This window comes from Lucilia cuprina, chromosome 4 (assembly GCF_022045245.1).
Source record: "Lucilia cuprina isolate Lc7/37 chromosome 4, ASM2204524v1, whole genome shotgun sequence".
NCBI lineage: Eukaryota > Metazoa > Arthropoda > Insecta > Diptera > Calliphoridae > Lucilia > Lucilia cuprina.
In genome coordinates, this window is record NC_060952.1 from 20463306 (window position 1) to 20477988 (window position 14683).

At 28.6% G+C, this 14683-nt stretch overlaps 1 protein-coding gene and 1 non-coding gene across 2 annotated transcripts; both read right to left on the minus strand.

Moving 5' to 3' along the window:
* Positions 1–358: 358 nt before the first annotated feature.
* Positions 359–13806, minus strand: LOC111680091. Its single transcript, XM_023441712.2, has 4 exons — positions 13470–13806; positions 4863–5009; positions 630–806; positions 359–548 (listed from the first exon to the last, which is right to left on the minus strand). Exons 1-4 carry the CDS (start codon positions 13612–13614, stop codon positions 472–474), a joined length of 546 nt encoding a protein of 181 aa, XP_023297480.1. The 5' UTR covers positions 13615–13806; the 3' UTR covers positions 359–471.
* On the minus strand, positions 10493–10564 carry Trnap-ugg. Its single transcript has one exon. It is a non-coding gene; the product is annotated as a tRNA-Pro (tRNA).
* Positions 13807–14683: the final 877 nt, after the last annotated feature.

The following is a 14683-nucleotide window of genomic DNA, read 5'->3' on the forward strand; positions in this document are numbered from 1 at the left end:
CATTAAAATTAAATATTTTATATAAAAAATTGGAATTTTGCTGTTCACAAAATGTAAATATTTATTTTTAATTAATAAATATAATGGAAAGAAAAACATATTTCATTTCTAAGCCAAATAAGACAGACACAAAGCTATGATTTAATTAAAATTGTGTATTAATCTAAATATTTAATTTTAATTTTACAAGCTAATAAAAAAATGTTTTTATTTATTAAGTTTTTTTTTTATTTTATTGCTATTTATTTGCTAAAACTTTTGTTTTTCTTTTATGCACTCATGATTGATAATTGACAAAAAATTTCTAAACTAATATTTTTTTTTGTTATAATATTTATGTAACTACAATATTATTTTATTTGTTTGCAATGAAAATTGGAAAAAAATGTGTGCTTTTACTACACTACATTTAAATAAAAAAAAACATAAGATACAATTAAAAGAAAAAAGTAATATTAGCAATTATTTGTTTTAGAAATAACTCTTTAAGCTGGCATAAATAACAAATGGCATCACGATCGATAAAAATGATATAATAAGATTTGCCGCTGAAATTTAATTAAAGAAAAGAAATATTTTTTATAATAGAATAATTTTTTACATTATAATATAATTTCTTTACTACTTACCGCCACTGCAAATATCATGCACTAAATCTTCAAAATAACCGTTTTCATTATCACATAAACAAATTTTAGCTTTTGTTGACATAAACTTGGCCACACCAATGGTACGATTTGAATTTTCATACTGACACACTAGACCATCTTCACAGTCATTGCTACTGACGCATTTGTGGCGTAGACCTGCATGGAAATGAAATAAAACAGGAAATGTGTAAAAGGAAATAATCATAAAGTTATTATGGTAAAAAAAAAATTACCATTTTTTTTTAAATAATCAAACAATAAAAAAAATGTTATGGTTTTATTTAGAATAAATCATTAATAACGATATATTCTGGGACCATTGTGTGCCACTCAATTGAAATTTCAAATTAAACATGTTAAAAAATAGCTTAATTTATCATTTTTAACTTTTGATTTGCATAGCTTGTTAATCGCAAAAAAAGTTGATTATTATTTCCTTATTTTTTGCTGTTAAGACCTCCTCCCGGGTTGTGTTAAGGTTAAGGTTCACAAATGTAGTAATAGAAAGAGAAATCATCAACTTAACGTTTGTTAAAACAAAATACTAATCGTGCTTAAAAAATCTTGTAACAGTTTTTTTTATTAAACATGAAATAATAAAATAACATATAACAAGGACAAACTATTTGTTAGTGTACAGTCCATTGACAAGGTTTTTTTAGTTTGTTTGTTAAAATAAATGCATTAAGCAATAAAATGTACTTGTATGCACATTTCATTTCCGCTTTTCAACAAATCAAAACTAAAAGAAAATTGCAAACACAATTTCAATATTCAAAAACAAATATCAAACACAAGGATATTAAAATAAAGTAATTAGCTACATAAATATGTATATGTATTAACGTATACGCACTTTTTATTCGAATATCATATTGCGTATACGCCTTGGTTATCTTTATTAAATACATTAGCTGCATATATATGTATATGTTCATGTATAACGTATACGCACTTTTTTATTTGAATATCATATTGCGTATACGCATTGGTTATCTTTATAAGTACATAATTGAGTACATATTGAGAGATAAACATTTGCAACTTTGTATGCAGGTAAATTTTAAAGAAGCAACATAATAGTTAATAAGTTTTATTCAGAGCAGATACAGAAATCCTCCATAGGCTAACAAACATCGCAAATGTACTCATAAATTTAGAATTTCTTTAGGATCCTACTTACATTTATCGTTTTATGTTTTCATAAAACTAAACCGCTGATTTTCTTATGGATATGACTTCACCACACACTTTATTTTGACGTATATTGATAATTTTTGAAGAAAAGTGTTATCCTTCGATAACAGGATATTAAACTTTTTAGTTATTTACAAAAATAACTTATTTTTCTTTGGAAATAACCATTTACTGTAGCCATGTACTCAAAATTACGCTAAAAATTTAGAAAAATTAAAAAAAAATCTTGGGACACCGGAGTCCCGTATACGTGTAAGAGTTAATATGTATTATTTCAAAAACAATGATTCATTTCATCAGTATCATATAGGCAATTCCATACGATTGTATGTGATATTCGCACGCCTTCAGAGTGGTATAGATTTTGTAAAATTAGGAGTACTTGGAAAACAATTTTGTCATTCTGTTCCATTTAAAGAATACTATATTGAAAATAGAAAATAGTATATACGAAAATCTGCAAATTCTGTAGGTGTATCTTTTTTGTTTTAATTTCTTACATATGGGGCATATTTTACATTAGTAATCCATAATTTTTAAATAAAAAAAAATTAATTTTATAATGAAAATTTTTTAATATCGTACGTGACAGATTTTTCTCCCGATTTGTTTAAGGTTATAAAATATATATTTTAAAAATATATAAAGTAATCGATTAATATCTTCATAAATACGGGGGTAAATGTTTAATTTTATATTTCTATGTTCAATATTATAGATAATTTGAAAAGTAATTTTTAAAGAGGGATAATTTTGAGGCCATTCAGCCTATGTTCACTAGCAACTTTAAATCAACACGTAAACAGCTCAGTTCAAACCATATGAAATTTTCTTATGATATCTTTAATAGTTTCAGAGATACTGTTTCACAAATGACAACCGACTTAAAAATGCTCATTTAGAGCGGAGTTTTGAGTTGGCGATCGAATGCAAATTACTGATCATATTAGTTAAACTAAAAATAAATTTAATCTTAAGTGAAACCCTTTTGAAGGCCTTGAGTACTAGTTTAAATCTCTCAGTATGGCAACACAAAACGACAGAAAATGTCACTTTTTGTTATCAATGCATGTTTTTTTAAAAAAAAAACAAAAAGAAATACTAAACGTTGTTGTTGTTTCCAGCGGTTTACTGTTTCTTATTAACAAGCAAACATAAAGTACACACACAAGCACAACCTGAATGTTATTGTTGTTATCATGCTTCTGTATGTAAAAACAAGTATGAATTTATATTCGGACATGGCCGACCATATGATACCTTACACGAGTCAGTATGTTATAAAATGTGAATTATTTTTTAAAAAATAAAGCATTTAATTTTTTACTTACTGTTGACAAAAAAATAGATTTTCCATAAGAGGATTTATGGGGAAGTATTAGTAAATATTAGGCCCATATTTACCCCTTACTCCTTATAAATGTTGGTAGAGGAATTTACGTCTACTTCAAATTTGTGTGGAATTTAATCGTGTTATTAGTGTTTATAAATGAATTTTGACCTTAAAGACATTTTCTGAAGTCGTTTTTGTATTGGGGCCAAATTGGGGTCAAATTAGGTCCGATCATTACAAAAAACGGTAGTGTCATTTAGAGTTCTATAAAACTAAGTTTTGCTGATTTTTGTTGATGTATTCGGAGGGTATGGTTGTATGGGAGCTAGGAGATTTAATGAACCAATTTCAACCATTTTGATAGCGTCCTTGCCTCAAAAAAAGAGTATTTGCCAAATTTTATCAATTTAAGATGGGTTTGGGACCAATATTTTTGGGTGTTACAAATATCAGTACAAACATATAATACCCTTCCCATTATACTAGCTGTAGGGTATAAAAACTAATTTTTCGACGAAATTTTCAGAGGTTGTCATAGATTTTTGTCCATATCTCCTTTACTATGAACTTATTTTGCACATTTTTTATAGAAACCTACTAAATAAATCTGAGGTCATCAGAAAATTGATTTCACAATCTAGACAGACAGACGTACATGGCATAATCGACTTCGCTGTAAGTATTCAGAATAGGATCGGAAAAATTATATTGTTAAAATAACAATTGAAATGACAAATTTATATATTTTAAAGGGTTCATGCGTTTTAGCTAACAGTTTCCCAATTAAGAAGTTATTTGCGAATTTATAGCTTATTTTAGGAGTTTTAAATAAAAATCTATTTTTAAAAATCATCATCACATCTCAACAGCCAACGTGTAAGTTTACACTTTTACTGAAATGAAACATATTTGGGCATTTTTAATTTGATACAAACTAAAATTAGAACTACTTAAAACTGCAACCCTCTTTGACAAAACAAAATTTTTGTTTTCTTTATTAAATATAGAGATATATACACGTAGTATAAATAATAGGTAAAAAACAAATATACGTCATGTCAATGTGTTGCAGTGTTTAATTATCATTTACAACAATTTAAACCTTTTTCATTACACTTAGAGAAATAAGATGTTACACTAAATGAATTCTAATATTTAGTCTACGTTCACAATGATAGAATACTTCAGCTAATTGTATTTCTTTGTTTTTTTTTTTTTTTGTCAACCATATTTTAAATTTTACTAACTCGTTTTAATTCACCCCAGAGTCTAACGTATATAACTATAACTATAATTTTCCGTTCCGCCAAAAACAAAACCTCAAGCAATAAGGATTTAGAACCGAGTAGTCACTAGACATAATAACTTCTTCAAGAATTACTGCTAAATTTTAATTGCCTTATTCACAAGCGTTTATCAAAGGTTTATTTTCAGTGTACATAAAATTTAAAACATTTTCAAAATGTTTTTTTATGTATTTAACTATGATGCTGCAACACATAATTAGAACATTTCTCAAGAACATAATAAACATAATCATTATACATTTTAAAACTTGAAGCAATTAAAGTGATGCAACCAACTATCTACATATGTATGTAGTTTTTTCAAAGTCTTCTTTTTATTTGTACATAAAGTAAATAAAAATTTATGAACAACGATTCTGCGTATTATGGACTTACCCTTTAAAACATCTGCACATAGACCATTATTAGGTGGTGTATCATCTCCGCACAAACAACGCAACTTTAAATCATCCGGATCTTTTACACAACTTGATCTTTCTATCGCTGCACAGTCGTCATGTGTATTGCATTCACGGCCTTTGACTGAAAATAAAGAAGGAGAGAAAATTAATTTGTTTAATGTTATAAAATCAAGAAGAAATAGGGGTTTCTAGATAACGTGTGTTTAGTTTAAGTTAAAATTTGTGCCCTAGAAACAACACATTGAAATATTGATACACCACATCACAAAAACACGCACTTTTGTCTATTGAGATTTGTTCGTCTGTCAGTTTGTTCGTCGTGTCCATGTTAATTTTGTGCACTCGTTATAGGTCAAAATTTTTAGTATAATGAAACTTGACACATACTTTTCTCTTGACCTAAAACCGATTAAAAATTGATGAAATCGGACTAATACCAAAAAACCTCACATTAACTCGTGGGTTAATAATAAAGTAGTTGATTTTGTATTAGACTAAATGTTACTGTCACTATTAACCCTTTATTACTGGAGCCTGATTCACGGTTGTGCAAGACTTAAACCTATACGACGATATAACGGAAGTAAAATATACACTCTTTGACATTGTAAAATATCTTGACATTGATGTGGATTTAAAAGAGTAGCAAAAGCTATTATATGTGTGTAGAAAAGACATATGCAGTCCAAACTCTTCGAAATGGTATTTTGTTTGGTTTGGTAGTATGCACCTGATGTGAAGTCAAAATGCTTTATGTCAACACCTGCATTGACGGCCTGTTTCACTATAGTCTTTTTCATCCACTGAGTGAGTAAAAATTAACAACTCAGCACTGCCCCTTTGTGTATCTTACACACAGATTGCCCCGTGGGTGAAGGACATATGTCATGAACAAATTCAATCTAACCTCGACAAATTCAATCAATTGCCCAACTACACTGTTGATACAGCAACAGCTCCTAGGGCACATAATGGGTAGTTCGAAACATGGATTATTTTAATTGACAAGACTTTATTTCAGTGGTCACTGTGATTAGTTGAGCATGTTTTGGAGTAAACTCCAATGAAGCACATGAAATAAACATCAGTAATAAATATCAAATAAACTCCACCTCGTATACCCAATCTTAGCATTATTAGCTTAAATCCAATATTTTATTAATCCACTGTCATGCTCCGTAATTGTACCGCTTCTAGAATCTAGGAAATCGTGAAAATTATATTTCACCGTGTATCAATCTTTCAATCAAGCACCCCATCCTGTTGTTTAGGTTTAAACCACATCTATTAACCAACTGACCAGCCAATACATAGTCCTGTGGGTAACTGGCCACCCGTAATATCAGATTGTGTGGTGCTCTGGTCAGACCCCGTTTTCCAAATCATCCAAGGACAAGCATGTAAACACCAGTGTTTAAGTTCTGTCAGACTAGATGTACTGGTAGCAGCTTTTTACTCTAGGATTACAATACACAATGATGTGGATTTCACATCAGGGAAACATGCCCCGGGGGGCATCAGTCTAAACTCTACGAAATGGCATTTTGTCATAAAAACTAAGTTGATTATAAAATATTTTGCAATGTTTTAGTAGTATGCTCTTGATATATCGACTTTTCGCAGTATTATCGAGAAAACTAGGCGAACTTACGATATCTGAATACCTACGGAGTATCCCATCGTGCAGTAAACTAGACCAGATACTATAGAATATACTGGTCAAATATTTGAATTTAAACTGACAGTTAACCTGCGATTATATTTCTCTCTAGTGTGCTCAGGATATCTAGATTGGTCCGCAAATGTTCTATATTTAGAACAAGGTAACGCAAAGGTATATATAATAGGGCTTTTACGTATGCGAAAGGTTATTGAGGTCTAACAATTTTTGTGCCAGAGACTTGCATTATCTCACTTTATAATGGCCACTATAAGCCGTGCTTATTTCCATCTCTCAGAAGTTGATGTTCGAAAGATAGATTTCTTTTATTTGTGTCACAGATGGGGGACTAGACTTCCCTCTGACTGCCTAAAAATAACCTTCTCCTTTTAAGCTTATATATAGCGGGGTTTTGAGTTAGCAATCAAATACCAATTTATAATCAGATTAGTTATTCTAAAATAAAACTGTAGACATTTAAGTCAAATTTTGAAGGGTTTGATAGGGGCTAGGGTCGAATGAGGCCCTATTATTATGGAATTCATGAAGATCGTCCAGGCTAAATATAGAACTTGGTTGTGCAGCTACCTATAGTTTGATTACAAGTTTAACAAGCCCTATTGGGAGTTCAGTTATATGAGTGCTAGGCGAAAAAATTGGACCGATCTTAATAATTTTCAATAGACTTTGTTCCTGGGACAAAAGAAGATCATGTACAAATTTCATTGAATTAACTTCAAAATTGCGATTACAAGGTTTAGATGGACGGATGAACAGACGGACGGAAAATGATTCTGAGCCGATAGGTATACTTTAAGGTGTGTAAATGACCAATGTTATTGTGCGTTACAAACATCAGCACAAACCCAATATACCCTCCCCACTAAAGTAGTGTAGGGTATAACAAAATAATGTATTTGAAGTCTCCATAATTTATACAAATCAATAAATCAAACATTTTAATGTTTATTTTTATAAAAGTTGTATAAATTTTTTGCATCAGCTGTTTACACTTTTGAATTTTTACACTCTTCACCTTCGTGAGAAGGGTATATATAAGTTTGTCATTCACTTTGTAATTTCTATAATATAATTTTTCGACCCTATAAAGTATATATATTCTGGATCCTTATAGATAGCGGAGTCGATTAAGCCATGTCCGTCCGTCTGTCTGTCTGTTGAAATCAGTTTTTAGAGGTCCCAGATATCGGCGAGATTCGAATCTTCAATAATTCAGTTAGACATGCTTTCGAGAAGATGGCTATTTAAAATAAGCAAAATCGGTCTATAAATAACGGAGATATGACCAAAAATCCGAGACAACCTCTGAAAATTTCATCAAAAAAGCCACATTTTTTTCATGCTTTGTTAAAAAAGCAACAACAACACTGTGAATTGGATTAAGATGTACATGTGCGTGTGGAGATGTATTTAGTTTTATTCAGCTGTGTATTTTTTGTATGATTACATGCTGTTCTGTTCTCACGAAGGTAATTGGGTATAACAAGAACAAGGAGATAAAGCAGTAATATGTTGGTAATACAGCTCTGATATTTCTTCGAGGGTGGTAGTACAGTTTAACGGTGGTATTACAGTACAACGGTTAATATTTCTTTCTGCTACAGTTTATATTTGTTTGTGTGTATGTTATGTGTGACATATGTGCAGAGATACAAAATAAATAAAAAACTGTTTTTTAAAACATACTTGGTGAAGGGTATATAAGATTCGGCACAGCCCAATATAGAAATATTACTTGTTTTTTTATATGTTTTATCACTGCAAAACTTGAGTCATTGGGTCAGTATTAATTTACATATTGTGACAGCATATTGGGGATTTAAACCAATCATGGTATTCAACATATACAATTAATTTCATTTATAAATAAAACTGATAATGAGAATGTTTAAATGTAAACAATTTTTTTAATTGTTTTAATAATATTGCACAGTGGCACTTGAAATAAAATTATTTCAATACAGAATTAAGCTCTCTGTTAATTACATCTTAAGTGGCTAATAATACCAATTACAAAAAAGTATGTACATTGTACATAAATACATGTGTATCTAATTACTTACTATGTATTTAACTTGACAAGCTTTTTTTTCAAATTATGTACAAATACCTGTCGTTTTTAAAATCGTTATTGGTATGTACATATTGTTCCTTTTTTTAGAAAAGGCGATAACGAGTTATAAATTAAAGGTTACAAGTGTCAAAACTGTAAATAATAGAAAACCAGCACCTGTCGAAATTTAATTTCTATTTGTCGCATATATATATATATGTTTGTAAGTTTTATACAAATATTCTTAGGTTACCTAAAGTTCAGACAATGTATATCGTATGACACTTTATTGACATACAATTATTGATAATGGCAATATTTACATTGTAATCAAATATAAATCAAATGAACATGAATGGTACTAATATGTGGACGTTAACTGTTCAAATTTATTTGTAGGCCTATAATTTTAATCTAATTAAATCATATGAGAAAATATTTATTTAAATTACATTTTATTAATATGTCTAATAAAGCAATCAGTTGTTAATAGAATTTCATTATTTTTTTATGATTTTGTAATTTTGAAACACAACAGTGTTTTTTCCAAAACCTCTGACCTTTGTCTTTGTTTTTTATAAGGCTTCAATTTCAAACAAGCACGAATGTAAAATCGGGCATGTCCGACCATATGATACCCTACACCAGTCACATTGTGGATAAAGAGAGGGATTTTCTGCAAGAGGGCTCATATGGGAGTAGGGTTAATATGGGCCTATCCTTGTAAATGGAATTTACGTTTACTTTAAGCTTATTCATGTAGAATTTAATCGTGTTATTAGTGTTTATAAGTGCATTTTAACCTCGAAGGTCAAAAGGTCATTTTCTGAAGGGAAGTTTAACATAAGAGAACTTTTAACGTAGTTATGAGAACAAAGGCTCTAGTCGGGGATACGGTTGTATGTGGGCTAGGCAGAATAATTGACCGATTGCAATTTTTAATAAGGTTCGTCCCTGGACTAAAAGAAACGTATGTGCCAAATTTCATCAAATTATATCGAAAATTGAGATCTGTAGCGTGCACACAAGGTTTACATCAGTGGTGCTCAATAACATACTACCATAGACCACCATAATCTTATTTGTGTTGGTAAAGCAGCAGAAAACAAAATTCAATTCATAATAAAAGTATACTAATAAAATGACTACAAACTATAAAGTATATGCTAAATGTCAAATATTTATTATGGATTTTGACAGATTTTAAAACTATCAACTGTTCTCTCGTGTTCTCCAACATTAATTCGGATTTCTTTTGTGGTTGTATTTCTGTTTGTATTTTAAAAACGTCGCACACAGACCTTGCTTCGAGAAGTGCTGACCAGCAACCAACTGATATTGCTCATTATAAAAATAAGAAGAATTTAACCTTTAGTGTATGTGTATCAACTTAGCACCAGCAGAATCTTCTTACCCTACCACGCGTGTTATGAAATGGCAATTTTGAGCTCCTCTGGTTTACATGGTCACAAAGACAAACGGACGGATGAACATATGTAGCTAAATCACCTCAGAATTGGTATTCTGAGCCGATTGGTATACTTTAGGTTGGGTGTAGGACCAATATTTTTGGGTCTTACAAACATCAGCTCAAACGCATAATATCCCTCCCCACAATAGTGGTGTAAGGTATAAAAGTTAAGCGAAATGTTCTCTGATGGTGGGTAATCCAAGAATCAGCCAGGCCCCTATTCTTATATAAAATGTCTATGAGAACATTAGTTTCACCAATAAATTGTTTAAATGTATCAAAATTAAAGCCAATTTTGGCCATGCACGACTATACCTTCCCACTTGTTTTTGATATTTAATAATATTTGAATAAACTGTCTATTTGTTCAGATATGAAAAAAAATATATATAAAAAGTTGGGCTCAACCGGGATTTGAACCCGGGACCTCTCGCACCCAAAGCGAGAATCATACCCCTAGACCATTGAGCCTCTTGAGAGATGCCAAACATTCATGAGGTTTTATTACTTATCTCTGTAACTCAAAAATTTCAAATCAAGATCTATCAATATTTTATCGTTTACTAAAGATAGTAGATATTAAACATCGTTTTTGTGTTTTAAACAATAACTAGTTTTTATATACATATTTACTATCTATTGTTTGCAAACGATGAATAGTTTTTGTTGCCTTTAACATTAGTGATGATAGAGAAGGTCCTACAATTAAAAAATGTATCGATTTTTTAATATAAATATGCTAAATTTTATTAACATATTAATGTCATTTTAAACATAAGAACCATTTTCGAAAAATGGATTGGATATAGATTGAACTCTAAATATCTTTATATATTTAATAAAGACTAATATATGCTTTAAAATTAACAGATCCCGACCAGATTTGATAATAGTTATTGTTATGAGCAGGGAAACCACAAGTGTGCACTAAAAAGAGTTTTAAGCGCTTGAAATATGCAGTTAAAAAATTTAAAAATATGCCCTAAAAACTATTTTTTTTATTTTTTTAACATTGAAAAACTCAACATTTAATGTAATATTTCATGCTACAAGATTTTGATAATTGATTTAATGGACTATTTTTATTTTTTTTTTAATTTAAAAAAAAATAGAAATATAAAAAACTAAAGCGAAAAACATCAAAATATACACTAAAAAGTAAAATATGCTATAAAAACTCGAAAATATGCCTTTAATATGCTACAAAGGTCAAATTATGCTCAATTATGCTTTTATGAGTAAAATGTACTGTAAATTTTTAAATTGAACTGAAATATGTAAATATATTATCCATGAGTCCATACGACGCTCCACAAAAAACCTGCTTTATCATATTTTGGTTTCCCGGTTATAAGTCTTCATTTTAATGCCGATGCTAATACAAAATAAATAAATAAATGAACTAATTTCTAGAAGATTACCCTATATAGACAAGAACTCTTTTTCAAAGAAGATTACATAGGCAAACGAATTTTTAACCCAGAAACCGAAGTATACTTTCCGCATATGGAATATCACATCAGGTTTACTAGATATCATGTCATGAAGTTTAAAAAAAATGTTTTTGGCCAAGAAACCTTTGTTTCTAAAAATTTGTTATGTTATCTGAAAGTCCAATCCGTCGACATAAAAATAAAGATATAAGACTTTATTATATTTTCTTTCTTTCCTCTACAAGATATCACAACCTAAAGCAAAATTGACTAAAATATTTTTTTTTTTTTTTTTTTTGAAAAATACTGAATTGTTTAAAAATCTTTTGTATTTGTTGAGATATCGACCGTTGAAGATTTTGCTGTAAAATAATTTAAAATTTATAGAGGTTAAAAAATTATGTTAAGATATCTCGAAGAAAGAAGAAGATATAAAAGTGATTTAAACTTTATTTAAAGGTTGAGAGATTCGACTTTAAGATGATTCAGATTTTATAAATAATGGTAATATATAGCGTCTCAATTATTGCTAAAAACGGGATTTTTTTTTTTAATTTCATGACACGATATATGAATAACCTGATGTGACAGATTCAAATTCATATTGAGCTCTGCTTAATACTTTAGCAGTTATTAGATAGGTGCAGATAATTTTAAAATTTAGGGAAAGAGTTTGATAAAACTTATTTATTGTTTTGTTTTAACTACACGCAGAGAAAAAAACAAAGTTCGACATTGTTACTATAACTAAACTATGTTCACTGCAACAATATTTTGTTATCAAAAACATATACTTGTTAAACAATATTGTTGTTACTCTAATAATTTTTTTTTTCATTTTTTTTTTCATGGTAATTATAAATTTTAGTATGATTCTCAGAAAAATAATATTTTTTTCAATAACATAATAATGGTAACAATGAAAACATATTATGTTATTAACAACCATTTAAACTTAACAATAAGCATTATATGACATGTTGCTATATGTTTTATAACCATTGTATTTTATGTTGTTATAAATAACCATTATATGTTATGTTGTTTTATGTCTGTTGGTACAAAAACAAAACAATTTTAGCCACAAAACAACTTTTGCGTCTGTGTTGTGTTACGCATCAATAAAATTAGTTCAAATAATTCTCATTTGGTTTATAACATTATATGTTTAAGTATTTCACTTTGTATATAATAATAATATAGTTATGTTTTTGTGAATCAAATTGAAATTTGTGAATTGTGTCATATATTGTAAGTTTTTACTTTTTTAAGAAACAGTATTAGTAATCAAAATAAATTTGATTTCGATATATATTTTTAACGACATTTTGATCATAATATAGTAATGTATAACAAACAATATTATGGTATATAAAAAATATTATGATAATATATTTCAACTGCATTTAATCATAATATGATATTTTTAAATTGTTACAATAATTATAAAATATTTAGGCTACAATCATAATTTTGACCATAATTTATTGCTCTTAGAACATGGTTACCACAACCATATTTTTGAAGTGTGTAATAACTGTCAAATGGTTTAACTAACTATTAGATTAAAAATTTGAAATTTTAGCCCACTGTTTATAGGATTAAAATAAATAATGATCAGACACAACTTGGTAATATTTTTATAAACAAACAATGACATAGAAAAAAGTTCAAAGAATAAATAGCTTTTTTTACACATTTAAAATGAGAATGAATTAAACGCGTTCAATTAATATTAATGATTTTGTTCTAAAAAAAAATAATAATTTTATATATTTCGCCAGTCATGTTTGTTCCTAAAGAAAACGCCTAATTTTTAAGCGTTAAAATCTCTGCCCTTAAAAAAAACAAAAATAAAGAAAACATCAATAATGTTGAAGGTAAACTACACAGAATTAATTTCTTTCCACGGCAAATACACTGGAAGTTAGACTTAAACTTACCAATTGGACCGGGTGTGGGTGGTGGATTATTGCTGGATTTGCCAAATGTAGTTAAAGCTGTTGAACTGACACCAAATAAAATAATGAAAACGCCAAATAGCATGGTCAAACTGCCACATTGTGTAAAACGTTTAAGGGGTTGCATTTTAAAATGGGAAAATTTTTTAACAGACCCACACTTTAACTCTTAAATGGTTTTGAAATTTTTAAACAGTTTTTAAAATAGTTACGTTCTTTTTATTCAACACTTTGTGTGTGTTTTTTATTTTTTAATTTTGGTTTTTAAATGTTTTAAAACTTCTTTTGGGTAAATTAGAAGGAAAATATTTTTTTTATTTAAAACTTTAACAACTGTTTATTTTTCTTTATTTTTTGTGGATTTATTTTAAATTTTATTAGATTTATTTTTTTGCCTGAGTGTAAAGCGGATTAATTTTGTTTTATTGTAATTTTTATTGTTGTATTTTTTTATTTAATGAATTAAAGCAAAAAAAAATTAACTACGACAATGACGACCTTCTTGCTTGAACGCTCTAATAGTAAGTGAATAATATTCCAATCATTTCAAAGCTTAAGTTTAGTTTTTCTTTAGGTTTTATTTGCTGCGCGAGTACTTTCAACTGTTTCCATTTGTTTTTAATGATGGGTCCTCTTAGAAGAGGCCTTCTTTAGTCAAATATACAATATTAACAGAAACAACAATAATAACAACAACAACTAAACTTAGTCCTTAAAGCCAAAAAAGTATGCAAAATATAAACACTAAGTATAATTAGTAAGGCTAATTTAGAGGATTTTTTACAAAAAAAAAAAAAAAAAAACAAAACAAAAAATATTTTTTTTAAATTTTTGACGTTTTTTTGCTTCTGAAATTAAAAAGGGACAATCTTGTTCCTTTTATTACGTTCTTTTTAATTACGTTCTTTTTACGAAAAAGCGAATGTTTTGTCAACAATCTGAAATGTCTTTTAAGCTCCTTTCACACGAGCACAGATGTAATATGATCTGTCATAATTTTGTGTAGAAGTAAACGAATTCTAAACGAATGAAACCATTACACACTGAGAGAAAATACGAATGGAAATTTGGCATTCTTCATTTTTCAAAATAATTATAAAACAAGTAATATTTCTATATTCGGCTATGCCGAATCTTTTATATCCTTCACCAAGTGTGTTTTAAAAAAAGTTTTTATTTATTTTGTATCTCTGCAC